Source organism: Panthera tigris, chromosome C1 (genome assembly GCF_018350195.1).
Source record: "Panthera tigris isolate Pti1 chromosome C1, P.tigris_Pti1_mat1.1, whole genome shotgun sequence".
Lineage (NCBI taxonomy): Eukaryota > Metazoa > Chordata > Mammalia > Carnivora > Felidae > Panthera > Panthera tigris.
In genome coordinates, this window is record NC_056667.1 from 219,269,733 (window position 1) to 219,296,515 (window position 26,783).

At 60.0% G+C, this 26,783-nt stretch overlaps 1 protein-coding gene across 1 annotated transcript; it reads left to right on the forward strand.

Annotated features, from left to right (window-relative positions):
- The first annotated feature begins 3 nt into the window (after positions 1 to 3).
- Positions 4 to 26,780, forward strand: ANO7 (anoctamin 7). Its single transcript, XM_042995926.1, has 24 exons — positions 4 to 120; positions 1,378 to 1,435; positions 2,025 to 2,027; positions 5,677 to 5,816; positions 7,717 to 7,824; positions 8,391 to 8,527; positions 9,272 to 9,329; positions 10,044 to 10,154; positions 11,068 to 11,233; positions 12,561 to 12,651; positions 13,549 to 13,645; positions 14,763 to 14,906; positions 14,978 to 15,115; positions 15,780 to 15,878; positions 15,970 to 16,060; positions 16,949 to 17,060; positions 17,301 to 17,355; positions 18,956 to 19,053; positions 20,051 to 20,196; positions 21,600 to 21,805; positions 21,890 to 22,032; positions 25,326 to 25,416; positions 25,917 to 26,036; positions 26,175 to 26,780. The coding sequence occupies exons 1-24, from the start codon at positions 16 to 18 to the stop codon at positions 26,289 to 26,291; spliced, it is 2,634 nt and encodes an 877-aa protein (XP_042851860.1). The 5' UTR covers positions 4 to 15; the 3' UTR covers positions 26,292 to 26,780.
- Positions 26,781 to 26,783: the final 3 nt, after the last annotated feature.

The window sequence follows — 26,783 nt, forward strand, 5'->3', positions numbered from 1 at the left end:
AGGTGCAGGAGTGGGATGCTGCGGAGACAGTCCCCGGAGGAGGACAGTACCGTCCTGATTGACGTGGCCCCCGAGGCCGAGAAGGGCCACACTTACGGGAGCACAGCCCCCACCTCAGAGGTAAACCTCGAGAGGCAGCGTCCTGCGTCCCCTCCCTGGGACCCAGGCCCGCGGTCTGCTGTAGATTTAGGAGGTCTCTCCCTGCCTGGGCCTGAGCCCCCAGCCCCTGGTTGGACTCAAGGACCCTGAGGACAGTGGCTACAGCCGGAGCCCCGAGCCTGTGGGCAGACGTGGCACCCACAGCCCACCTCGACGCCCGGACCTCCTGCGCCCTCGAGCTGCCCCAGTGCTCGTGGTCAGGTCACCGCCCAGGTCACCGGTCCTCGGGGATGTGCAGACGACCCGGGGGACAGGCTGGGCTCGGGCTGGACTGGGCGGGGACTCAGCAGCGGGAAGGACAGCGAGAGGGAAGCATCGGGCATCCTGCAGGTAAACCAGAGACGCTACTGAAAATGCCGTGGAGTGCGCCCCGTCCGCTCGGATGTACACGCAGCGTTGGGGAGCAGCCCGGAAGCAGGCACGCTCCCGACAGCCCTTGCCCCACGGCAGGGTCGAGGACGGCAGCTGTGTCCACGCTGTTTCGTCACCTAAAAACGTAGACTGGGCACATCGAAGGTTATCAGTGCTCGCTCTGGCGGGGGGCCGGGGTGGGGGGCGGGGGGAGGGAGTGGCTTGTGGGTGCGTGTGGCAGCACGTCTGCACGCGAGGATGGTCAGAACCCAGAAGTGACCCTGGAGGAGCCACAGCAGCCCGAGGGCAGACGCGCTGTAGAATTCAGCTCAGGTCAGCATTGCTGTTAGCGCAGGGTTCAGCGTCAGCGAAGGTTACGTTCTGCTGGATCCCAGGCTAAGGTTAAGCTTGCGTTAGTCAAGGTCGATGATTGGGGTCTCCTGGGGCTAGTGAGTGTAGGTGCCTCTTACCAAGGGCTCTGGTCCCTGGCAACTTCGAGAAACCCAAGCTGATTCCACTCTCTGGGTGCCATGACTGCCTCTGGGCGGTGCACAGAGCACTTCCAGCCCCCGGAGGCCCTCGGTCGCGGGCACCCCTGGGTCGTGCCCAGGTCACCTACAAGCCTGACCGTTGCCCACAGCCCAGCCAGGTGCTTGGAGGCCCGTGTGGTCTGCGGGAGGCTGGAGGGGACGTGGGGCCGGCCTCCCCCGCCGGACATGCCAGCGCCTGTCCACACTCTGCCCACACTCGGTGGCTGCGTTCTCGCTCGTCCTCCTGTGTCCCGGAGGAGGAGGGTGCGGGGTGGGGTGGGGGGGGCGAAGTGCCAGCAGTTGTCAGATGCCGCCATCTGTCTTCCTTTCCTTCCAGCCGAGTGGACACCGGGAGGCCGCCGGCAGGGTGGGGAGCCCCTCCAAGCCCCGAGTAGGTGAGCCCCTCCCAGTGTCTGCCAGCTGTTCCCGTGTTGGTCCTGGGGGTGGGGACGCAGACGGGATGCCCACGGGTGGTGGCAGGTCACCGTCCTCAGCAACCAGGCCGCCGCTCCCTCACCCGGCACTATCTCCTGAGCCGACTCGGTGCCAGCCGCCGTGCTGGGGGTGTGGGGAGGGCCTCGTGGCGAGCAGAGCACAGCCAGGGAGATGGTAGGGAAGTGGGGGGAGTCCTCCCTGAAGGGGGGCGGGCTGAGAGGCTCTGGAGGGCCGGGGGGGGGCGGCCCGCCTCTCTCCTGCTCTGGCCTCAAGACAGACGCAGACTGTCTCGTAGCCCACACCTTTTCTAACCTCAAAGTCCATTAAGCTCCACTTATCCTCACCCCCCGCCCCCGCGGTACCATCTGCCCTGAGCCCAGAGTGCCGACCACCCCCTGCCTGGGCTCCCTGCTGCCACCTCGCTCTCCCTGCGGCCCAGAAAGTAGACACCCACCAGGACAGCTATTATTAAAAATAATAAAACAGAAAATAACCAGCATCGGCAAGGATGTGAGGAGATTGGAACCCTGTGCACAGCTGGAGACTCAGCGGGTTGAGCATCTGACTCTTGGTTTCAGCTCAGGTCGTGATCTCACAGCTGGTGGGATGGAGCCCCGCGTCGGGCTCTGTGCTGACGGTGCGGAGCCTGCTTGGGATTCTCTCCCTCCCTCTCGCTCTGCCCCTCCCCCGCTCATTCTCTCTCTTCTCTCTCCCTCCCTCAAAAGAAATAGATAGACTTTTAAAAAAAATTGAAAGAAAAAAAGAAATACCATATAATCCAGCAATCCGACTTCTATGTGTATCCCTGAAAGAATCGATGACAGGTGTTTTGCTTGTTCCCCCTTTGTGGCTTTTGTGAGGACCGCAGCAACAGTGGCCATTCGTGCACAGGGTTTCACGTGGATGTGCTTGATTTTCTTGGCCATGGACACTTGAGCAGAATCACAAGGTCAGATAGTAACTCAACATTAAACTTTTTTTTAGTGTTTATAAATTAGAGAGAGAGAGCACATGCACGAGCAGGGGAAGGGGCAGAGAGAGAGGGGGACGCGGAATCGGAAGTAGGCTCTGGGCTCTGAGCCGTCAGCACAGGGCCCGACGCGGGGCTCGAACCCACGAACCGCGAGATCGTGACCTGAGCTGAAGTCGGACGCTCAACCGACTGAGCCACCCAGGCGCTTCAAAGTGGAACATTTTTGAGAAACCACCAAACTATTTTCCAGAGTAGCTACCACCTTACAAAGCACAGCCGTTGCGCGACGTCCATCCTAACCTGCCTGTTGTCTGTCTGTGTGCCGACTGCCCTGGTGAGGATGAAATGGCATCTATCTCGTTGTTTTGACTGGAAAGTCCCTAAGGGCTGAATGATATTGAGCATCACTTCAGGGCCTTATTGGCCGTGTATACGCCTTCTTTAGAAAAATGTCTATTCAAAACCATTGCCCATTTTTAAATTGGGCTATTTGTCTCTTTAATGTTGAGTTAGAAAAGTTCTCCCTTGCCAGATATATGATTCCTAATATTTTCTCCCATTCTGTGGGGTATTTTTCACTTTCCTGGTGATGCTTCTGAAGCATATGTGTTTTTAATTTTGATGAAGTCCAATTTATCAGTATTCTCTCTTATCGCTATGCTTTTGGTGTCATGTCTGAGACATCGTCACCTACACCAGGTCATGAAGATGTACCGCTGTTTCCTCATCAGGGCTCTATCGTTTTGGTTCTTATACTTAGGTCCACCATCTTTCTCTGGTTATCTTAACTGCACTTTGTATATGGTGTGAGGTAAGGGACCAAATCATTCTTTTCAATCTAGGTATCCACTTGTCCCAGCACCATTTGCGGAAAACACTTTTTTTCCTATTGAATTGTAACGTCCCCTTTGTAAAAAATGGATTGACCATAAATATGTGGGTTTTTCAGAATCTCAAATATACCCATTCATCTATATGTCTGTCCATATACTGGTACCACGCTGTCTTGGTTATTCTAGCTTCATAGACAGTTTTGAAGTCAAAAAGCGTGAGCCCGACAGCTTTGTTCTTCTTTTTCAACAGCGTTTTGTTCATTCGGGGTCTCCTCTTATTTCCAAATAAATTTTAATCTTGTCAATTTCTGCAAAAAAAGAAACCATTAATAATAAGCCAGCTAGGATTTTGATAAGGATTGTGTTGACTCTGTAGATTAACTTTGGGAGTGCTGCCATCATGGTAATATTAATCTTCTGATTCATGCACATGGAATGTCTTTGCATTTATCTGCTCTTTAATTTGTTTCAACCATATTTGGTGGCTTTCAATGTCTAAATCTTGCACATCGTTTGTTACATGTGTTTGTAAGTATTTTGTGTTTGGTGCCGTTCTACACGGAAGTGGTTTTCCTCATTTCATTCTTAGCTGGTTTATTGCTAGTGTATTGAAACCCGGTTGATTTCCATATGTTGATCTTGCATCCTGGAGCTTTGCCAAACCTGTTATTAGTTCTAATAGTTTGGGACTTTGGATTTCCTGTATACAAGATGGTGTCGTCTCTACATAGAGACAGTTGCGCTCTCATATTTTCCTGTGTGTTTCCATTTGGGTTCCCTCCTTGCACATCAGCACTTCCGTCCAAGATGATCTTGTGCAGACGGAAGAATTTCCTTCAGTAATTTAGAGCAGGTGTGCCGGAACTAAGTCTCTGATTTGTGCTGTTGCAGAACGTTTTCGTGAGCCTTCGTTTCTGAAGGACATTTCCGCTGGATCAGGAATTCTGGCGTGTGGCATCTGTCCCTCAGCACGTCAAAGATGCCATCCCGTTGTCTCTTTGTTCCTGTTGAGAGATCAAGTGTATATATCACTCTTGTCCCCCTGAAAAACAGTGTGTTCTCTTTACTCTTGCTGCTTGGAAGATTCATCTTTGTCTTTAGTTACAGCAGAGGGTGCGCTGTATCTTGATTTTCCTAAGTGTAGCTGCTTGATCCTGTTTGGGAATCACTTTGGAGTCAGTTCTTTCATCAGCTCTGGAGATTCTTGACCGTTTTTCTTCAAGGACTGCCGCTCTCCTACCCTCTCCTGGTCCTCGGCTTGCAGCGCATTGGGCCTCTTGACCGGGACCCCACCCTTCAGGTACCATGTTCCATTCTTTCCGTTCTTTTTACTCCGAGTTCAGTTGGGATGTTTTCTGTTCTTGCTGAAGGACCGGTCTGTCCTTCAGTCTGCCAGAGCCGTCTTCCGTTGTGTCAGGTGCTGCGCATGCTGTTCTCGAACGTCTGCTTGATTCCTTTTCTTAGATCCGAAGTCTCCCTTGACGTAATTCCACTCTCCAACCATTGCCCGTCCTGGACTCCTTTCTCGGCTTTACCTCCATCACTGTTCCTCCTCTCGCCCCGTTCTGCGAGTTCCACCATGTGGCTCGTCTCCGGGTCTGTTTCTGCTGATTTTATCAACTCTGCCCCCCCGCCCCGGTGCGCCCCTTAACTCCTGTGGTGGAGTCCCGGCTCCTGGGGTAGGACCCGGAGTGTCACCTGGAAAGCCAGGGCCCTCACCCGCTGCCCCCATTCTGCCGCTGGAGCCCTAGCGCCGTGCCTCCTCTGGGGTCTCTGCGCCTCAGCGGCTCCGGAGCCACAAGGGCTCTGTCCTCTCTGTCCTCTCCACATGACACCCCTCAGGCCCCAGACCCCCCTCCGCAGCCCCCAGTCCTGACCTCACTCATCGCTCAGCAATGCCTCTTGGGCTCTGTTGCCCCGCCCCGCAGTTTAGAAACAGCTCTTAGGGAGAACCCCCAAGTGAGTCTGGGCTCACCCCTGTGCTCCCCTACCCTCAGATCTCAGAGGCCCTAGCCCTGCACCCGTGGCTGTCTGGTGCCAGAAGAGCAGGGACTTCCCACATTGTGTCCAGCCTTTACGGTCTCTGTGGCCGGGAGGAAATTCTGTGGTGGCTTACACGTGAAGTCCTTAAAGCCCCCTGTGGGGGTTTGGGACTTACCTGCGGGAGTGGGAGCCACACAGGGATCTCAGGAGCAGGGCCCAGCCCGTCTCCGGCCCGTCCCACCAGCCGGTGCTCCCAGCGCTCCCAGCCCTGAGCGGGACCAGAGTGAGGGCCCGGAGGGAGACACCCAGGAGCAGGGCGAGTGTCCGAGAGCTCGGGTCCCACTTCCCACTTGGAGCCTGGGGGTCCTGGCCGGAATGCCAGCCCTGCCTCCGTCCCTGTGGTTTCTGGCAGACTTCGTCCTCGTTTGGGAGGAAGACCTGAGGCCGGGTCGGCAGCAGGGTGGCGCCGGCCGGGACGAGACAGACACGCGCGGTGCCTGGAGGGAGACCTTTCTGGATAACCTCCGCGCCGCTGGGCTGCACGTGGACCAGGTACTTGGGGTCCGTTCTGGGCCCTGCATCCGTTCAGTGATCCACCACCTTCCCGACAAAGCCCGAGGGCGTGGGGTCCAGAGCCCCGGGACGAAGCAAGAGCCCAGTTCCTGCTGGGAGCCCGGCCCCTGTGCGAGCCCCCGGTGCCTATGGGACCACCTAGCACAGGCCGGCCCAGCACCTGCCCCGGTCCCGCCCCACGCTCGCTCGTGGGAGCCAGAGCCCTTCAGACCCACCGGCCTGACCCACCTCCACCGAAGTGTCCCGGTGTCACGCTTGTGATGATGACTGTGTGTTTCGAGAACTGAGCAGCTAAAGCAGCCCCTCCCTCACTGTGTCGCCTGTGCCGGTGACCCCACTTAGACCCCCTCCAGCAGTGGCAGGGCACCCTCTCGTCGTCTCGTCCCCGAACCCTGGCTGGGCTCGCTGCACGTGTGTCCCCCGCCCTCTGCCGTCCCCAGGAACGGACTCAGCCATCAGGTGCCCTCTCCCCGCCCAGAGCAAAGCAGCCCCGAATTTTACATCCGTCACATTTTCGTGTGTTTCTCATCATGTTAGCGCTACCTTTATGTTGCAAACAGTACAGCTTGGTTTTGTTTGAACTCGATGGAACGCACTCGGGCTCGATGTAACCCCTCCTGACACCATGCTTGTGAGCTGCACCCATGTACTCGCTGCGGGGCTGCTGCCCTTGCCCAGAGAACCCCGCGTGAATGTGCCCCCGCTTACCTCTCCGTTCCTGTGGGAGGACGTGTCGGATTTGCTGACCTTCCCCGCCCCTGAGGCCCCTCCAGAGGGCCGTAGCTGTTGGCACACATACCCACAGCGGGATGGTGGGGGGACAAGAACAACACCCTCTCCCCTTCGAGTTTGGATCCACCTGACAGTCTGGTGAGTGGGGAGGAAAGGTGTCCCCCCCCTTATCTTGGAGAAAGCTTTGGCTCATGGGTGTGGCCACATGAGATTGCAAGACCTTCACCCAGAATGGGTGGTCTTACCTTCTAGTGGGTCACCGGAGGACAGTCGTAGTGGGGGTCACAGGAGGACAGCCACAGGGGACAGCAGTGGGCGGCTGCCCCACCACGGTGACTGACGTGCCCCGAGTCTTCAGTCTAGGTGGCAGCTCCCGGCGCACAGCACAGCCAGCCGGTCGCCCGAAGCACCGCCGAGCCCATCCCGCCCCGGGGCGTGTCTGCTCCACTGGGCCCTGGGCGGAGGCTGACCATTGGCATTCAGGGAACCCTAAAGGCTGTGACGCAGGGAGGGCTGAGAGCACCTGAACTAGGCAAGGTTCTGGAAACCAGGCCCCAGACCGTGTGCACCGGACCGGGATGCCCCAAGTCCCCTCTCAGAGCCCCAAGAGCGCCTGTGACGTGTCTCCACGTGTGCGCACGCATATGACAGTCACGCCCATGCACTAAACACGTGTGCACACATGTGCATGCATAACATAGAGGCCCAGAGGCCTGTCAAAGGACAAGAGCATCGTTCAGTCTCTGCAAACCGAAAGCTGACTCTATTGCCTGCTGACGTCAGGAGAGTGGGGCGGGTCAGCCACAGTCTCTGGACGAGGCAGGCTTTGGGGGAGGGTGTGTTTGGTCCTGCCAGTCCCAGGGGGCGTGGCTGACGCAGGCTGGGTGCCGTCCCTCCGTGGCCGCTGGGCTGGTTGCTGAATGGGGGCGGGCACTGCCCGGTCAGCTCTCGGAGGCACATTCAACAGGCAAGTTGTCATTTATGGAACAGACTTAAAACCGGTGCTGCTTACTTGTTACCATGGCTCCAGAAGCATCTGTCTTTCCCAGGAGTGTAAGTGGACACACGGGCACGCACTCCGAGCGTGCACACACACGCATAGGTGCACACGCCCCTCAGGCTCTCATGGAGCCCTTGGTCTCCGCAGCGTGCTGTCCAGGGTCAGAACGGAGCAGTGCAGTACGTCCTCCTCAGGGCCCCCTGGGCCGTGCTGTGCTACTACGCCGAGGACCTGCGTCTGAAGCTGCCCCTGCAGGTGCCCGGGTGTGCCCGGGGCGGGGGGAGGGGGTCCTCCGCAAGCGAAGGTCGCTCGTGATGGTGCCCTCATACCACGGCCAATACCAACACCCCTGGAGGCTCCCGCTCGGTGTCCGTGAGGGTCCCTCCCACCCCCATCACTGTGCCCCAAGAAGCCTTGGTGGGCAGAGAGGGTCGAGGTAGCGGGCTCGGGGGGTAGGGAGTGTGCATAGGAGCCAAGGCTCTGAACTGGCCACCTGGACTCCTCCAGGCCCAGACCCCAGAGCCCCCCCCCACCAGAAACCACCCACTGGGGGCCAGCCCCAGCCTGGGGGACACGGGGCGAGGGGCAGCACTTTCCAGGTGACCTCCGGATGATATGCCTGGGGGCTGCTCCCGCTGCCCACCATGGCCCAAGGCCCAGAGAGCGCCGGGAGCTAGCCCGGTCAATCCCCGCAGGCTCCAGAGCCAGGGGAGGGCGGGCAGGCTCCCTCTGCCCACTTTCTAAACCCACGCACCCCCACCCCACACGTGGTGCCCGCCTCTGCGTCCGAATCCGCTCAGGAGTGCAACCGTGCCCTCCAGGAGCTGCCCAACCAGGCCTCCAACTGGTCGGCGGGCCTGCTGGCGTGGCTGGGGCTCCCCAACATCCTGCTGGAGGACGTGCCCGACGTGCCCCCCGAGTATTACTCCTGCCCGTTCAAAGTGAGCAAGCTGTCAAGGTGAGACAAACGTCCCCCAAACCCGCTGGGCGCTTAGGTCCGTTTCCCTCTCAGCTATTGGTCTGTGGTGGGTGGGCAGGTCCCTGCTCTGCACGGTCTTCAGGGCTCAGGCTCCTTGCTTCTGAGGCAGAGACAGGAGGCGCTGTCTCGGCTCGGGAGGCGCTGTCCGCATGCACGGGACAGCCCAGCCGCACGGCCACCCCAGCCACAGAAGAGGGGAGTGTCCAGGGGCGGTGGGGACCCCTGTCGGTGACCAGCACCGAAGCTTCGCAGGTGGTCTTCCTGCCCGTGCCGAGCACGCCTCCTTTCGGGGGGAAGCCAGCAGTCCTGGGGCTTCCCAGGATTCCGGGGGCCCAGGGAGGGCCCCTGGCCGATCGTCCATCCGCACAGGCCACCACCAGGCACCACCCACGAGGCCACTGACCCCCTGCTTAGAGTCTCAGGGGGAGCGTGGAAGGCTACGGGGCTCCTTGGTGAGCCTGGTGCTCCCACACGGGCTGTCGGGGGGTGCGTCCGTGCTGTCCGGGGACCCGGCTGTGACCTCCTGCCCCCAGACTGGAAAAGGCAAAGCAGGAGTTGATTGTGCTCCCAGGTTAGGGGTTGTCTTCCCAGCTGCGGGATGAGGCTGTGCGTGTGCGCCCGTGTGCACCATGTGTACTCGTGTGTGTCCCGTGTCACGTGCCCGTGTGTGCTCTCCTGCATGTGCGCAGGTTCTCGAGTTCTGCCCTTTTCCCGCGCCCTCAGGTTCCTCGGCAGTGACAACCGAGAAAACTTCTTTACCAGCACCGAGCGGCACCAGATTGTGAGTGTGTGGCTGTGGGCCTCAGACCTCCCGGCCCCGAGCCGGGAACAGAGGGGAGCCGAGCCGTGGACGCAGGAAGACTGTCCCGTGACCGGGGCTACCCCCCACCTCACGGCACAGCGGGGGCCCCGCTCGGCACCCCTCGGGGCCCCCAGGACCCTGAATGGACGCCACAACTGTGGCTTGCGGGGCAGACGGCCAGAGGCACCAGGCCCGGGGGAGGCGGGGTGGTGGTGTGGGTCCTGCTGGCTGGTGAGGAGGGGCCGAGGGCCAGAGCACCGGCACAGCCACAGCACCCCCGAGAGATGCCCTCCAGGAGGCCTGTTCCGGTGGCCTGTGGTGGGGAAGACGCCAGGACAGGCCTGCCCCGCGAGTCCCCCGCTGACCACCAAAGAGCAGGAGGCCATGTGGGCTGCCCGGGGGCCAGGGGCGGTGCCCACCCCTGACACGGGCACCCGGGTGGAGGCTGTGACCCTGAGTTGGGGCCTGGGTTCAGATCCAGACTGGACTCCTGTGATTCCAGTGACTGTGGCCAAAGTAAAGTGGGGCGTCGGGGACGGTGGTATGTGTGAGCCAGCCACGTGCGGAAGAGCTGGACCCACAAGGCCTCGTCACTGCTTGTCAGCAGAGGGCTCGGCCGGGGATCAGCGGGCCGGGATGGTCCTGCCCTGCTGGCACGTGACAGGTAACCGGCACTGTTCCCACCGCCCCTAGCTGTTTGCGATCCTGGCCAAGACCCCATATGGCCACGAGAGGAAAGGCCTGTGCGGGATCGACCAGCTGCTGGCGGAGGGTGTCTTTAGCGCGGCCTTCCCCCTGCATGATGTGAGACCAGGGGCTTGATGGGGTGGGGTGGGGCCCTGGCCTGGGCATTAGGGTGGGTTCCTGGTTGAGGAGGACCGCCGGGTCCTGCCGTCCACCTCCGGGCACGTGGGGCAGCGGCCCCCTCTGTGCTAGGCAGCTGTGGTCAGACGGGCGGCCCAGGCCACGCTCGCCACGCAACAGGGCCACACGAGGGCCCGTCTGAGGCTCTGGTGGCCAGATGCCACTCTCCTTGCCATGTGACGGGCCCAGTAGCCCTCCCTCCCTGGACAGCTTCGGTCTCGGGGAAGATGGGGAGGTCTCCTGTGCCCCTCTCGAAGCCAGGTAAACTAGGGCGGTACCAGGGAGTGGCGCCTGTTGGCCTGACCAGGGTCCTGGCAAAATGTCCACCAGGTAGGTCGGGAAGCTGTTTTCCGCCCGGCCCCCTGCGCAGTACCCACCGCGAGTCCTCAGAGCTGCACAAAGAGGGTGGGGCCTGCAGGGCTAGGGCAGGCCGGTACCCACAGCTGTGTGACCGTGGGGACTGTCCCTCCTCCCCAGACACTGCCTAGGGGTACATAAGGCAGCGGGCGGGATCGCAAGTGCTCCCCGGCTCTGGGAGGCACTGCTTTTCCGTAGGCACAGCCGGCCCCACTTGCCCTGAGGTTGCTGTGGGCTGCACATCTCTGGGTGGCAGGAGCCCCTACCCAGACATGCCTCCTGGTGTCTTCCAGACCCTTCCCTGCCCTGGTCCCAGGCCCCAGGAGCCCTGGCTGAGGGGCTCAAGGCACACAGCCCTTCCTCAGAGGCCTTCTTGGCCCCTTGGCCCCCCCACACCCCTCTTTCCTTCCTCAGGCAGCCCTCCTGAGCCCCACACCTACAACAGCGCCCGGTCGGCCAGCCTGGGTCTCCCCGCCCGACAGCTTCTTGTCCACAGGGCCCGTTCAGGACACCCCCAGAGGGCCCTCAGGCCCCAGGCCTCACCCAAAGGCAGGTTCTGTACCGGTACTGGGCTCGCTGGAGCCAGTGGAACAAGTACCAGCCTCTGGACCACGTGCGCAGATACTTCGGGGAGAAGGTGGCCTTCTACTTCGCCTGGCTTGGTGAGTCCTGCCCCCCAGAGGAGAGCCACGCTGGCCCCTCCTGGGGAAACCCTTCCCAATCCCCAGCCTTACCTGCCCAGCGACCACCAGCCCCAGTAATATTCCTGTGGCTCTTCTGGGCCCTAACACCCCAGCAAGGGACTAGGAACACCCCTCTGCAGGTAGGGCCCTCCTGACTCAGCCCCCAGTGTCCCCAGCCCACCAGATGCAGCCCACGAGGCCCCGGGCCACTCCAGGAACTCCCGACCAGCTGAGGTCACCCCTGCCTGGCCAGGGTCCAGGGCCAGCCACCCTCTCAACACCTGCAGGCAGACTGGCACCTTTGGAACGACCCTCTTCCCTGGGCAGCCTGGGCTCCTCTGCCCCCTCACAGGCTCACCCCCATGAGCATGGCCCTCTCCCCACTGTTCTGTGCCCCAAAACTTCTGAAGTCCTTTCTCATCCCTAAACACAGTACCCGAGCCCTCCAGCCCCGGGCATGGGCAGCCCTTCAGTCGTGCTTGCGTGCATCTGTTCAGGCCTCAAGCCACGCTGGGGATGCTGTGCGGCACGCAGGGACTCTGCTCTCATGGAAGGCACCAGCCGTGGGTGACACAGAAGGAGAGGCCACCCACAGCCTCTGTGGCCCCAGAGAGGGCTGGGAGGGTGGAAGGGGGCACCAGGCCCAGGCATGCAGCCCAAGGCATAGCACGTGTGCGAGGACCCCAACGGGGCCGGGGGGAGCGGGGGCCATGGGACAGCAAAGCCAGGTTGGAGGGCCGCAGACGGCACGAGGACAGGGTCTTCATCTGGGTTCCAGACAGGCCGGCCTTCTACGGAAGTCCCTCTGCCCATGCAGGATGGGGCTGGAGGCAGACCCATGGGAGACAGTGGGGTGACCCCTCGAGGGATTGGGGGTAACAGGAATCTGGCCACAGTGGGTGGGCTGAGGCAGAGGGAAGCATCCAGAATGGACCGCCATCGGTCTCCCAGGGTGGAGTGCAGTGAGCCGTGTGCTGCCCACGATGGGGACGTCCATCCCAGGCATGGTGCTTAGAGACCAATTGGACTCGGGAAAGGGGTGTCCGGGAGGTGTCGCCACACTGGGCTGGGGCTCTGGGGGAGTCGAGTGCCGAGGCCAGGAGCGGGGGGCTCTGCTCAGAGCTGCCGGCAGAAGGTCTGACTCTGCTGGCGGAGCATGGGTTCCCCGGGGACAAGTGTGGCTGTGCAGACCCCACCCACTGCTTCGCTCTGCGCTGGGTATACGGGCCCACTCGGGGCACCGACGGCGGACTCCCAGGGTCCCTCCGCCCAGTCCCGGAGGGCCAACTCCAGTGTTGCCCTGCAGGGTTCTACACAGGCTGGCTCCTGCCGGCAGCGGCAGTGGGCACTCTGGTGTTCCTGGCGGGCTGTTTCCTGGTGTCCTCGGACATACCCACGTAAGTGTCATCTCTCAGCCCCCGAGCCTTGCCCTGTGTCTCCTGAGGCAGGCGTGTGGTTCAGGGACCCGCAGGTGCCAGGCCCTGTGCAGAGCTGGGGATGGAGGTGAGCACTGAGCATAACCGTGCCCTCCTGTCGTAGAGGACACCGTGGGCCTGGCTGCAAGGCTGACCGGTTCACGGGTGTGCTCCCGGACCGACACAGGTGCACGGTGTGCTCCTGGATCGATTTTATTGGTACCTTCGCTTCTTGTAATAGTATAAGCTTTTCTTATCAATAAACGGCCTTCGGTTTTACTTCGTTACGGAGCTAAAATTTCAAAAAGTTACCTCAAAAATTACCATTGCATAGGAGCACCTGGGTGGCTCAGTTGGTTAAGCGTCCAACTTTGGCTCAGGTCACGATCTCACCGTCCATGAGTTCGAGCCCCGCGTCGGGCTCTGTGCTGACAGCTCGGAGCCTGGAGCTGCTTCGGATTCTGTGTCTCCCTCGCTCTTTGCCCCTCCTCTGCTTACTCTGTCTCAAAAATAAACGTTAAAAATATTTTTAAAAATTTGCATTGCTTATATCTTAAAGCAGTTTTTTATTATTTTTTAATGTTTATTTTTGAGGGGGGATGGGGTAGGGGCACAGAGAGGGGAACCGAGGATCCAAAGGGGGCTCCGTGCTGACAGCACAGAGCCCGACACGGGGCTCAGACCCACGAACCGTGAGATCGTGACCTGAGCCAAAGTGGGATGCTTATCCGACCGAACCACCCAGGTGCCCCTTAAAGCTGCTTTTTAAAGAAATGCTGAGCCTGGCAAAGGCAGCTGGGGGGAGGCAGAGGGCAAGGGCTGGGGCCGGCGCGAGCCTGCTCCCCTAGGGCTCCTGCAGCCTGTCCTTGTGCCCGGAAGGCAGGAGTTGTGTAGCAGCACCGATCACTTTGAGATGTGCCCGCTCTGCCTGGACTGCCCCTTCTGGCTGCTCTCCAGTGCCTGCACCCTGGTCCAGGTACGAGGGTGATGGGGGAGGAGAGGGTCCCGCCTGTCGGTAACACCAGCTCTGGCACCGTTGAAGGCAGGCCCACTGTGGCGACGCCCCAGCTGGAGCCGTGCCAGCTTCAGCTGCGTTGTGTTGTTGTGCATAAGTAGCCAAGGTCGCCTGGGAGACTCCCCGCGGCAGACAAACCCCGAAACTTTTGGGGCACAGACAGCCTGAGTGGGAGGCGGGAGGAGGGAGGCTCCGTGGGTCCCGGACCCTGTCCGCCCACACGTCAGCACCGCGCACCGCCTGGGCCCATGGGCTTTTCCACGGGGACGGCGGCCCTGTGGCCTTGCCTGCACGCCACCCACATTGGACCGGGCGCCCTGGTGCCCAGGATGGACCCGCAGACCAGACACACTTTTGATATACTCCTGGGACCCCGTCGGAATCAGCTTCCTAGGGCCGCTGGCACAGGTGATCATGCCGAGGGGCTCAAAACACCAGAACTGTTTTCTCACAGCTCTGGGGGCCCCAAGTCCGAGATCAGCGGCCGCAGGGTTTGGTTTCTTCTGGGGCATCTGCTCCATGGCCCTCTCCTAGTGTGTGGGGCCGCAGGAGTCTTCGGTGTTGGTTGGCTTGCGTCCCCCAACCTCTGCCCCCGTCTTTCCTGTTTCCCCTTCTTTTCTAAAGCTGTCACGGGGCTTAGGGGCCGTCCCGAGTGCTCCCACCCAGAGGTCCTTACCTTAACTATATGCGCGAAGGCCCTCATTCCAAATGAGGTTACGATCCGTGGTTCCGGGGGGACGTCACAGTTCAACCTATCACCATCCGCCCTCTGGCCCCCAAAACTTCACATCCATCCCGTGTGCCAAATCCACTCGCCCCAACCCAACGTCCCCCAAAGTCTCAGCCCGTAGCAGCGTTGAGGCGGGAGTTGGACGTCCCGAGTCCCATTCCCTAAATCGCGGCGATCAGGGGCCACCCCGGGGCGACGCCCTCCCCGTCCGTGGGCCTGCGCGCGGAGACACGAGCAGGGCGATGGGCAGGCGCAGGAGAGGTGTCGCCTTCCAAAAGGGAGCACTCGGCGGGACGAAGGGGCCACGGGTCCCACGCGAGTCACAGCCGCGCCCGCCCGCGCCCGCAGGCCGGCCGGCTCTTCGACCACGGCGGCACCGTGTTCTTCAGCCTGTTCATGGCGCTGTGGGCCGTGCTGCTGCTGGAGTACTGGAAGCGCCAGAGCGCCACGCTGGCCTACCGCTGGGGCTGCTCGGACTACGAGGACATCGAGGTGGGTCCCCGGGACCGGGGCCGCTCCTCCCCACGCGCGCGGGCCGCCGCTGAACGCGGGCTCCCTTCCAGGAGAGGCCGCGGCCCCAGTTCGCCGCCTCGGCCCCCACGACGGCCCTGAACCCCGTCACCGGGGAGGACGAGCCCTACTTCCCGGAGAGGAGCCGCGTGCGCCGCGTGCTGGCCGGCTCCACGGTGGTCGTGATGATGGTGAGGGAGCCCCTGCCACCCTGCCCTCCCCTCCCCATCGTGAGCCCTGTGGGGCACCTTTCGTCACCGCTTCTCCCCTCGAGGCTGGGAGCCCGAGGCTGCTTCTGGCCCCCACGAGACTCTCGCGGCTCCCCGAAGGCCCCAGAAGGCCTTTGTGTGCCCGGGCTCCAGACAGGGGACCGCACACGGGGCCACGCTCGGGGGTCCGGGCTGTAGGAGGCGGTGTGTGCCAGGTGGGGGCTCTGGGAAGGTTTCCCGTGGACGCAGGCCTGGGGCAGCCTTCAAGCGTCCACGGGAAACCTTCCAGGACAGGGGAGCATCCAGCACAGGGGCCCACCCACCCCTGCTCTCCAGCCAGAGGGGCTTCCAGACAGGACCACCTCCCTCTCCCTCCCCTTCCAAGACATTAGCGATCCCCGACGTTCGGTTGCTGAGGGCGCAGGGTGGGGGCAGGAGGGACGGCTCCGTAGCATCGAGTGCCCAGAGCAACGCACGGCGGCCTCTGGCCATCCACGTGGTGCCCACCCTCCATTCTGAATGACCTTCCTCCCCACCCTCCCCCTCTGCCCCCCAACTAAGACGGGCGGGGACCACAGCCAGCTCTAGAGGGCCCTGCAGTGCCAGGCCGCTGCACGGGGGCTCACGCACTTGCCTTGCCCCACAGGTGGCCGTGGTGGTCATGCGCCTGGTGTGCATCATCCTGTACCGGGCCATCATGCCCATCCTCGTGTCCAGGTCGAACAACACCCTCCTCGCAGCCTGGGTGAGCCTCCACCGCCCGCTCCTGCTGGGTGGGGTGGAAGGCTCTGGACCACCCCTCCCGCGCGCCACTCTGACCCGCCAGCTCCCCTCAGGCCTCGCGCACGGGGTCGGTGGTGAACCTGGTCTTCATCCTCGTCCTCTCCAAGATCTACGTGGCCCTGGCCCGCATCCTGACGAGATGGGGTGAGTGGCCAAGGACGCTGGGCGCTGACCCTGGGACCCGCCCAGCCCTGCCGGCCAGAACTCGACTTTCCGTCCTACCTATGGGCCCTTCTGTCTGAGTGAGGCAACGACGGGGCATGTGGGACCCTGCCCAGGGGCCTCACACATAGCACTGAGTGGGGCCTCCGTGGGCGGAGAAGGGGAGACCCTCACAGCTGAGCTACCCCCCCGGGGCCCGGCACATACCCAGCCCCCTCCACTTTCCTGAGCCCCTTCCCTCTGCTCTGCCCTTCCTGCCCCTCTCTCCATCCCCTCTCTGCCAGCCTCTCTCCTCCTTTCCCTGACCCCCATCTCCTAAGGACAAACGCTAATGAACCAGTCTGTCCGTTCCACACAAACTGCTTACCTGTTACCAGCCTGGTCTAAGAGAGGGACAGAGGACTCACCTGGGGACGGTGGTGTGGGGACAGCAGTGGGCAGGTGTCCAAGGAGAGGCTCCAGGTGTGGGGACAGCAGGGACGGGCTCTGTTGCCCCGAGTGTTTCTGCAACAGCAGGCTTCGTGCGTCCCCCTTTTCCAGCCACGGGTGTCCCCCTCAATTAACATTGTGTGTCCCCAGCCCCGGACACCTCCACCGCCCAGCCCCCAGGCTCTCTTCTGTCGCTCCAACCCCTTGTGCCCACCTGTGCGCACCGTGGTAACTCAGCGTCGGTACCACCTCCCTTCCCTTCCCCCAGCTCCTCCTCTACCAATGCAATGTTTGTAAGTGACTTTGAAAATGGAAATCTAGGAGTGCCATACTCCACCCCATTCTTGAGTGAGTTTCCTTAAAACATCCGGCAATGCGACCTTCTCCTCCCTCCCTGGCTGGCCTCACGTGGGGGACTGAGCGAGCCCCCCTGTGCCGCAGAAATGCACCGCACGCAGACCAAGTTCGAGGACGCCTTCACCCTCAAGGTGTTCATCTTCCAGTTTGTCAACTTCTACTCCTCCCCCATCTACATCGCCTTCTTCAAGGGCAGGTCAGCACCGCTCCCTCCACTCTACCCTCCTGTTCCCCCCGGTGGCCACTGGGACGCCGTCCAGACGCCCAGGGAAGGGGGCTGTTGGCACAGGAGCCGAGGGTGGGACCGGGGCCAGTCCTGGCCTCGGGCCTCTGAGCAGACTCGGCTTCGGGCCCACCTGGTGTTCCTCCTGTCAGGCGGGCGAGGGGGCAGCAGCCCCTCCTCACTCATGGCCTCCGGGCCCCAATTCCCCTCCAGGTTTGTGGGATACCCGGGCAACTATCACACCTTATTTGGGGTCCGCAACGAGGAGGTGAGTGTGTGGGGAGGCCAGCACCCGCCAACGGAGGCGGAGACCCTGGGGCGCGCCTCCTGAGTCTCCAGGGCCTCGGGCCTTCCTGCCCCGCACGACCCCGCACGACCCCACACCGCTTGCACACCTAGTCACGGGTCCTGCTCGTGCCTCCTGTTCCCGTGTGGCTCGGTGCACACCTGAGCCGGGTTCCAGCCCTGGTGAAGGACCCGAACCACCGTGGGGGAGCGGGTGCAGGGGCTGCACTCCCTCAGGGGCCCGGTGCCCGTGGCCAGGGCGGCCCTGGCTTCTCCCCGCGGCCAGCCCCAACCCCATTAGCACAGGCTGCTGCGAGAGCCAGGCGTGAACCTGGTGGACGTGGGTTTGGTGCAGGATGAAGCACCGCTATAGTGTGGGGTCCCCCAAGCGGACCCCAAGATAAAAACTCAGGTGCAAGCAATTGTGGGCGTTACCCCAGCAAGCATGTGAGGGGTGGGGGCGGGGCAGGAGAAGGGAGCGTGCCTGTATTTGAGGGAGGGGTCACTGCTATGAGCCCCTGGGTGCGACTCTGTCCTGGACCTTCTGGGACATTGGAGGAAATCTCCAAATGGTCCTCGTGCATCCGGGTCCTCACCAGGGCAAGGCCAAGCACGCCCGAGCCCAGAGGTGCAGACAGCATGAGGGGTGTGCCTGGGACGGTCCGCAGGTAGCTTCCGAGCTGGGTCAGGGGACACGGGTGGGGGTCTGATAGCTCCTGCTGAGCTCATCACCTAAAAGACCTGCTTCTCCTTTCTGAGAAAAAGAGGGTCTCCTTCCTTCCCGCAGGTTCGGGCTGTGACCCAACCCAATAGGTGACTGCAAAGTTGCCACCTCTGAGGGACACCCTCCGTTTTCCATGAGATGGGAGGAGCTTCCTAGGGACAGGCAGCTGGGACCCCGACCTGGGGGCACGACTGTGCACGACACGCCGTATCAGTGAAGCAGCATTCAGTTGTCAGTGGGAGAAGTTCCCAACTCAAACTGGCTTAAGCAAAACAGGGAGTGCCACTGGCTCTGGTACCGAACACATTCAGGGCCCCGTGGGCTCAGGTATGGTTGGATCCAGGTGTCTAACCAGTGCCGAGCTGCTTTCCCCATCACTGGCGTGCGCTGAGGCAGGTTCTCCTTACCTGGTGGGGGAGACCCTGCAGTTGGCCTGACACCCTCGAGCTCAGTACCCCTGTGCCGCCTCAGGAGCCCCCGTAAGAGCCCCAGCCCAACTCTCACTTGACTCGGGTCACCGATTCGTGGGGCCTACATCTTGAGTCCTCCCTGGAGGCACAGGTTAGGGTCAGCCCCACATAACCCACCTTTGTGTGGGTCCCCAAAGGAAATCTGGGGTGCTATAGGGCAGCACCCCCATCATCTCTATGCACAGTCTGCCAGCTGGATCTGGGGGAGACTAGGGGGTGGTTGCATGAGGTCGAGGAGAGGGAGGGACAGTCTCTGCAGTCCCGGGTGTGCTGTGGCATGTCTGAAAGGGAGGGGACGGCGTGGGAGGGGACGCCTTCGAGGCACAGAGAAGGGTGGCGGAGATGAGGCCGGTCCCTCCCAGAGCTAACCTGAAGCCTTGCTGCCGTAGTGTGCGGCCGGAGGCTGCCTCATCGAGCTGGCACAGGAGCTCCTGGTCATCATGGTGGGCAAGCAGATCATCAACAACGTGCAGGAGATTCTCGTCCCGTGAGCCCCCCCACCCTGCCCTGGGCAGCAGCCAGGGGCCATGGGATTTGGGAGCGTCTGGGAGAGCAGCCCCTGGCCCAGCCCCAGCCCGGAAGAAGAGGTGGAGAAGGCGGGTCCGGGCCCCGCCGGACCTCGATGCCTCATCTGCAAGGGAGGGGGAGGGTGTGCCCCAGCCACCCGCCCCCGTGTGGTGTGTGCCTGCCGGGCAGGCTCACGAAGGCCTCTGGCCCTGGGCCCTCTAGCTGGGCCGGGGCATTCTTTAGCATCCCCAGCCTCGAGGCCAGCACCAGAGGGAGCAGCGAGAGGCCCCAGGCTTCAGGTGCCCTGACCAGGGACGACTGGGTTCCGTCTCCCCGGTGCCACCCCACTGGCACCACCGTGGCCCTCCTCAAGGCAACGGGGTGCCCCTCCCAGGCTGGAGCCGACCTGGACTCCCTCCCGTCGGCCCCTGCACACCTGATCTTCACCCACTAACTGACTCCCCTTAGCTGTGGGACTGTGACCAATCCACACCCCCCACACCCCTGGGTGTGGCCTTGCTTCTCTGGGCAGTTGGTGCCCTGAAGCTGAATGTGAGATTACAAGGGCAGCGTGTACCTCGGTGCCTGGCGGGGACAGGAGCTGGACACCTGACAGTGTGGCAAAGCAACAGACACACCCGCCCCCCCTCCCCGAATATGATAGAGCGACACACACGTTTGCCCCCACTGGCACCACGGTGTCCTTTGTCCCCTCCCGACCTTGACTTAGCGCTCGGAACCTCTCTGCAGTCCCCCAGGGCGCTGTGGGGTGGGGGGTGGGGGCGGTCGGGGGGGAGGTTGCCCCATGGAGGGGTGGGGGGGATGTAGATGCTCTCAGCCAGTGAGTTCCACAAGACCTTCACCCCTGCCCTCCCTATGGCCCAGGCCCTCCTCCCCCTGCTGCCCCTCACCCACAGAGCAAGCGTGGCCAGGCCTGGGAGAACAAGGGCCATTTTCCTGGATGTCTCCTCCTCTAGGAAGCTACAGGGCTCGTGGCAGAAGTTCCGGCTGCGCTCCAAGAAGAGGAAGGCGGGGGCTTCTGAGGCGGTTGGCCAGGCACCTTGGGAGGCCGACTACGAGCTTCTGCCCTGTGAGGGTCTGTTCAAAGAGTACCTCGAAATGGGTAGGAGCCATGTTAGCGGCCACGGCCGGCACCGGGGACCGGGGGGGGGGGTGAGGGGCAGCCATACCCCGAGAGGGGCTCCAGCCTGTGTTCCTCTGGGTACATCTACCTTGAAAGATGATGTGGACGTGGGGACAGAGGGTCCCTGGTGGAGCTGGGCCTGCAAAGGTTCCGGAAGGGAGATTGTGGGGTTTGGAGAGGGGAGATCTTGAAGAAGGATGGCCGAGGGTGGGAAGGGACAGTGCCCTGGGCACGGGGGTTAAGAAGAGGGCCTGGGGGCAGTGGGTGGGGTGCTCCTTAATCTCCCCCAACCCTGGGAAGCATGGGCCAGGGCACATGGAGGGAGTGAGGAGAGGTGCACAAGAGACCGGGCCCTGGGGGCGGGAGGTGGTGGGCTCGAGGAGTTGATTTTCTCGAGAGCTTCGCGACGCCCACACTCTTCACTGGACCCTCAACTGTGCCCTAGCCAGGTGGTGCCCATGCCTGCGGCTCATTCCCCACGTGGGGTGGAGCGCTTTTGGAGGGCAGGGGCTGTGTCTACTGTGGGTAGTGGTCCCCTGCCCGTCCAGGGTCTTACCCAGAGACAAGGGAGGGGAAGCCATCACCGCACACTCCTACTCTAAAGCATCTGAACCCAACACATTGCTCTGAGGTCTCCGGAAGCCAAAGCAAAACGAGTGACAGTGGTGACGTCGTTCTTTGCATAAAAGGGAGCAGGACAGTTCTTGGAGAGTCATGCTTTTTCATAGCATGTGAGTGGGGTTGATGGACCTCATGTGTCCCTATTTCACTGGACAACAGGAAATGGGACCCAATGCTGTCCTTCAGGATTTCACATAAGACCCAGGAACCCCTTTCAGGAACCTGTGGTGGGGGTGGGGGTTGCACCCGGCTGGCTCAGCCTGTGGACCGGCGACTCTTGATCTTGTGAGTTCGAGCCCCGGGTTGGATGCTGAGATTTCTGACAAATAAAAAACCTAAAAACAACAAAAGCCATTCCCTAAAGCTCCCGACCTCCAGAGGGGTGAATGGTGAAGTCGGCTCTGAAATCAGAAGGTTTGTTTCCATCGCTGCACGAGCCCTCAGGGTGTCAGAGCACCCAGGTTGGAGAGTTCCAGAGTCCCTGACCTCAGAGAGCCAGGGGAGGCCCAAGCTCAGCCAGAAAGGCCTGCAGCGCTGTGGGAGCAGTCAGGGGAGAATTCCCGGGGGCGGGGGCTCTGCAGCTGAGTCTCGGATGAGCCGAGCAGGAACAGGTGTCCCCAGAGCCTCCGGAGAGGAGGGCCTGCGAAAGGCTGGCGGGCGGGCAGTGGCCCCCACTGGTGGCAGGCGCGGGTGGCTCTGCTCACCGGCCTAAGCGGGCGGACAGGGCTCACACAGTGCGGGCCGGGGGCCCTCGCCCACAGTGCTGCAGTTCGGCTTCGTCACCATCTTCGTGGCCGCGTGTCCGCTCGCGCCGCTCTTCGCGCTGCTCAACAACTGGGTGGAGGTCCGCCTGGACGCGCGCAAGTTCGTCTGCGAGCACCGGCGCCCGGTGGCCGAGCGCGCGCAGGACATCGGCATCTGGTCCCACATCCTGGCTGGCATCGCGCACCTGGCGGTCGTCAGCAACGTGAGCGCGCGGGCGGGGCGGGGCGGGGCGGGGGCGCCGGGGCCGCGCGGACGGGCCCGCGCTGACCAGCCGCCCCGCGCCCAGGCCTTCCTGCTGGCCTTCTCGTCCGACTTCCTGCCGCGCGCCTACTACCGGTGGACCCGCGCCCCCGACCTGCGCGGCTTCGTCAACTTCACGCTGGCGCGCGCGCCGCCCGCCTTCGCCTCCGCGCACAACCGCACTTGCAGGTGGGGCCGGGGGCGGGGCCGGGGAGCCGGTGGGGGCGGGGCCCGGAGGCGCAGACCAGCGTCGGGGGGGCGGGGGCGGGGGCGGGGGAGGGGGAGGGGGGAGGGGGAGGGGTGGGGAGGAGGCGAGAGCGCAGGCCGGCGTCTGGGGACACGGGGACCCAGGCGGACTTGGTAGGCAACACTGGGCCCCTGGGGAGGCGCCTGTTACTTCCATTGCCATTCCTTCATGGGCATAGGTTTATTTCCCGTCTCTGTTTCTTCTCGGTTTGGGCAATTTCATTTGCAGAAAACTGTATCCCAGCTACTTATTTTATTTTTGTTATTTTTTAAAATGTTTATTATCTCTGAGAGAGGCAGAGCGCGAGCGGGGGAGGGAGATGCAGAATTCGAATGGGGCTCCAGGCTCTAAGCTGTCAGCACAGAGCCCGATGCGGGGTTGGAACTCATGAACCGCAAGGTCATGACCTGAGGCGAGGTTGGCACTTAACCCTGAGCCACCCAGGGGTCCCTATTCCAACTGCTTTTAAAAACGGAATGACACAAACTTGTTCATAGTATTCTATGATGATTTGCTTAAGCTCTGTTTTGGTGGTTATCTCATTTTCTTTCCAGATAGTTTTCTTTGCTCTTAAAAAGTCAATCTTCTGAACTTGACATCATAGCTCATTTGCTTTCAGTCTTTCATTAAAAAAAATTTTTTTAATGTTTATTTTTGAGAGAGAGAGAGAGAGAGAGAGAGAGAGACTGAGCATGAGCGGGGGAGGAGCAGAGAGAAGGGGAGACACAGAATCCAAAGCAGGCTCCAGTCCCTGAGTGGTCAGCACAGAGCCTGATGCGGGGCTTGAACCCACGAACCGTGAGATCATGACCTGAGCTGAAGTCGGACGCTTAACCAACTAAGCCACCCAAGCGCCCTTTTCTGTCTTTCATTTTAATAAACATATTTATGTCTGTAAGTTTACTTGACCCTACCCCTTAAAAGCCTCATTTCATTGATAATACCTGTCCCTTCACTTCTGAATCTCTTAACTGCAGTTGTTATCCCCCTACTTATCTATGAATTATTTAGAAAAGTTCCCCAGTGTGGAGGTTGGTTTTTGTTGTTGTTGTTCTTCTACTTATAAAAAACCATTCTGGTTTAACTGCTTGGTGATCGGAGAACCTGAAGAGTCCATATGATACAAATCTCTCACATTTGTTGTTTTCCTTTATGATCTGCTCACTTGATTTTTGCTGGTTCAAGTGAACTTGAATCTTGTATTATCTGTCTATAAACCTCTGAGGTAAGGCTTCTTGACTTTGTTTGGATTTTTTCTGCACCCCCCACCTCCCTGCGTTATCAGATTCTGATACAGGTGAAGTAAGAATATTTCCAGGAATGTAGAGTTATCAGTTTCTTCTTGTACTTCTGTCACATCTTGCTTTATGTATCGTGAGGTTCTTAGTTGCATAAGTTCTTATTTGTGATCTCTTCTTAGTGGATACTTAACTTACTTTTTCCATGCATTTTTTTTTTCCTTTTTCTTCTTCTCTTGCTTTCTGGAGGATGACTAGAATTTTTTTTCTTTATGCTCATTTAGAACTGATGGTGTACATTTTTATTCTTTTAGAGATTATCCTTACATTTTTAGCATACATTCTTAACTATATAAACTTTCCTATCAGACTAAAGGAATTCACATGCTTTATCGCCTATTTAGCACCCACCACTCCATCTTATTATTGTTATACAGAGTTTTAGTATTAAAAAGTAAAAACATTTCTAGTCATTTGTTAATCATGTCTATATGGTATGTTTTAGTAGCTTCTGTGGCTACAGGGGTTTCTTACGCTTTGCCTTCCCTCCGAATTCACTTTCATTCTTGCAGAAGTACATCCTTGACTAGCGCTTTGAGGAATGGTGTGTAGTTGGCAAACCGTTTTGTATGTTGCCTTTTATATCGGAAAATATCTCTTTGTCCTTCCAATAGCAGGTATACAATTCTCCATTGAGCTATCTTCCCTTAGCTCTTTGGGACTATTACTCTCTTGTGGAAAGCTTTGGTAAGCATAGAAGGTTTTCCTCATTTTCCTTGACTTGTGTTACTAATAGGTCTCTGCCGTCGTAGAGTTTATTTAAAAGTTTCTCACTGGAAATCAGTTATGTGCTTCTGATCTGAAAGGTGATGTCTTTCTTTCTTTAGTTCTGGAAACCTCTACATTTCGGTTTCTTTTTTTTTTTTCTTCTTTTAATGTTTATTTTTGAGAGAGAGAAAAGTGTGAGCTGTGGAGGGACAGAGAGAGAGGGAGACACAGGATCCGGAGCAGGCTCCAGGCTCCGAGCTGTCAGCATAGAGCCCAATGCGGGGTTCGAACTCATGAACCGCGAAACCATGACCTGAGCTGATCGGACACTTAACCGACCGAGCCACCCAGGCGCCCCATGGAAACCTCTCCATTTCATTTTTCAAACAGAGCTGCTCTAACTTTTCTTTGCATTCATTCTCCGCTTCTGGAACTGCTATGTTGGAGCACCTCTGTTCTCCCTTCACGTCCCAAGGGCACTGATATATTTTGCAATCTTTTGACTCTCTGTGTTGCATTCAGGGTGATTTCATATAATCGTCTCCAAGTTCCCAGTCTTTCTTCTGTTGTGTCTAGTTAGGCCACTTATAGTTTATTACATGCATTGAGGATTTTTCCTTCAGTACCTTTTTTTCAATGTTCAAGAATTGTTTCTTTTTCTACAAAGTTGGCCCTAATACTGCTTCCCATGGAGTGTAGCATGGCAGTTTATGCCAAAATGGAATGCCGAATCTAACCGGAAATACAGGAAGTTGTCGAAGGATGACAAGATGACAAATTGGAAATAGCAAGCGAAACTTAACACCAGCTTATTCTAGTCAGGGAGAGCCATGCTGGACAGGTGTCTGGGCACAGCTGACTGATCTCCGAATGGCAGGTTTTCACAGTGTTGACTAGGTTGACATCACCGGCGGAAGCAGATTCATCATATTATCACATCCATGACATTAACAGGGCATTTGCCACTCTGGGGCCCAGTGCAGGCTGTAGGGAATGGGACAATCCAGCCCATCCATCCCTTTGGAACCCCGGAACCCCAAGAATTAAAGCCGAAGGCACTGTTTAGTACCATTTAGGAATATTCCCTCCTTCAGGCACTCTCAGGCAAGCCGGGCCCAGAACTACACGATCAGGGAAGGAAAAAGTAGAGAAGCTAAGAAGGGCCCCTGCCAGCTCCTCAGCTGACCCTCAGCCCCAGCTCCCCACACTGAGTTCCGTGTCTCCTGCAGGTATCAGGCTTTCAGGGAAGATGATGGGCAGTATTCTCCAACATACTGGAATCTTCTGGCCATCCGCCTGGCCTTCGTCATAGTGTTTGAGGTTAGCCAACTTCCTAGTTCCCGTTGGCTCCCCCGACTGGCTCTCTTGGCCTTAGCAGGACACCCACCCCTCCCCCAGGATGCTTTGCCTAATCCCACCATGTGGGGTGTGTGTGTGTGTGTGTGTGTGTGTTGGTGGGGGTTGGGGTGGGGAGGTGTGCAACCAAGCTACTACCCAGTCACAGGGCCACTCTCCTGTGCACTGTCGTTTCCCCGTCTTGAAAACTTTGTCAACCCCTGCCTGGCCTAGGTTGTGTGGATACTGAACTGCTCTGGGCACTGCTGTGTCCGGGGAGGCTCCACAGGCCGTGAGACCTGGGGCAGGTCTCCGTAGCGGTGGCTTCTGCCTCCAGGGCTTTCCTTTCCTGCACTGCTCCCCTCCAGCTCAGCTCACACCTGGGGAGCAGGTGTGCACACCTGGCCCCATTAAGGCCACTGCTGGCGTCTGTTTTACCGAGGGGCGGGCGCCCTCCCACCGCTCGTACTATGTCCTGCCCCCAGCATGTGGTGTTCTCCATCGGCCGGATCCTCGACCTCCTGGTACCCGACATTCCCGAGTCCGTGGAGGTCAAGGTGAAGCGAGAGTACTACCTCGCCAAGCAGGCGCTGGCTGAGAATGAGGTGAGCCCTTCTGCTCCCCGCCCCCCGCTTTACCTTCCCTCATCCACCGGCGGCACGGTGCCCGGCCCAGCACTCTACCCTGGCCTGTGACAGGGTAGCCGGTCCAATCACCCCTCCTGTACCCTTCCCTGGAGACAGGCTCTCTCTGGAACAAATGGAGCAAAGGACAACTACTCCCAGAGCTCAGACAGGAGTTTGGGCCTACAGCCTACACTGCCGGGAGGTGGCCAGGCCTCTCAAGTCCCTTCTCTCTGAGGTCACGGGGGTCACCCCAAGCCAGCAGTCCCACCTGGAGGTGAGGGACTCTGCTGCCCCGGAGATGTCAAAGGCTCACTGCCCTCAGAGGCCACAGCCCACCTTCTGCCCCTTCTTGGCCCAGAGCTGTGATGCCCTCGGTGACCCCGGGCCTCTGCTCATGAGCCCTAGCCCCTCAGGTGCCGGCTGCCGCCCCCCCAACCCCCTGCCCGCAACAGCACCTGGAGCTTCCCTGCCACCTCCCTCCCAGCCCCCAGGGCAGGTGGCCCCGCACCAGAGAAGCTGGCCCCGACACTGTGGCTCAGGGCCCTCCCCACCCCCAGCTCTCTGCACGCAGGGCACAGCTCTATCTCCCATGTGCCACCGGGAGAATCGCACTGGAGACTAGAACTATCTATGGGTCTCTAGTTATCACTCAAAAGCCTGTTGAAGACACCCTTGGTTCCACAGGACCGAGAATCGACATGCCGCGTGATAAAACGAGTTCTAGCA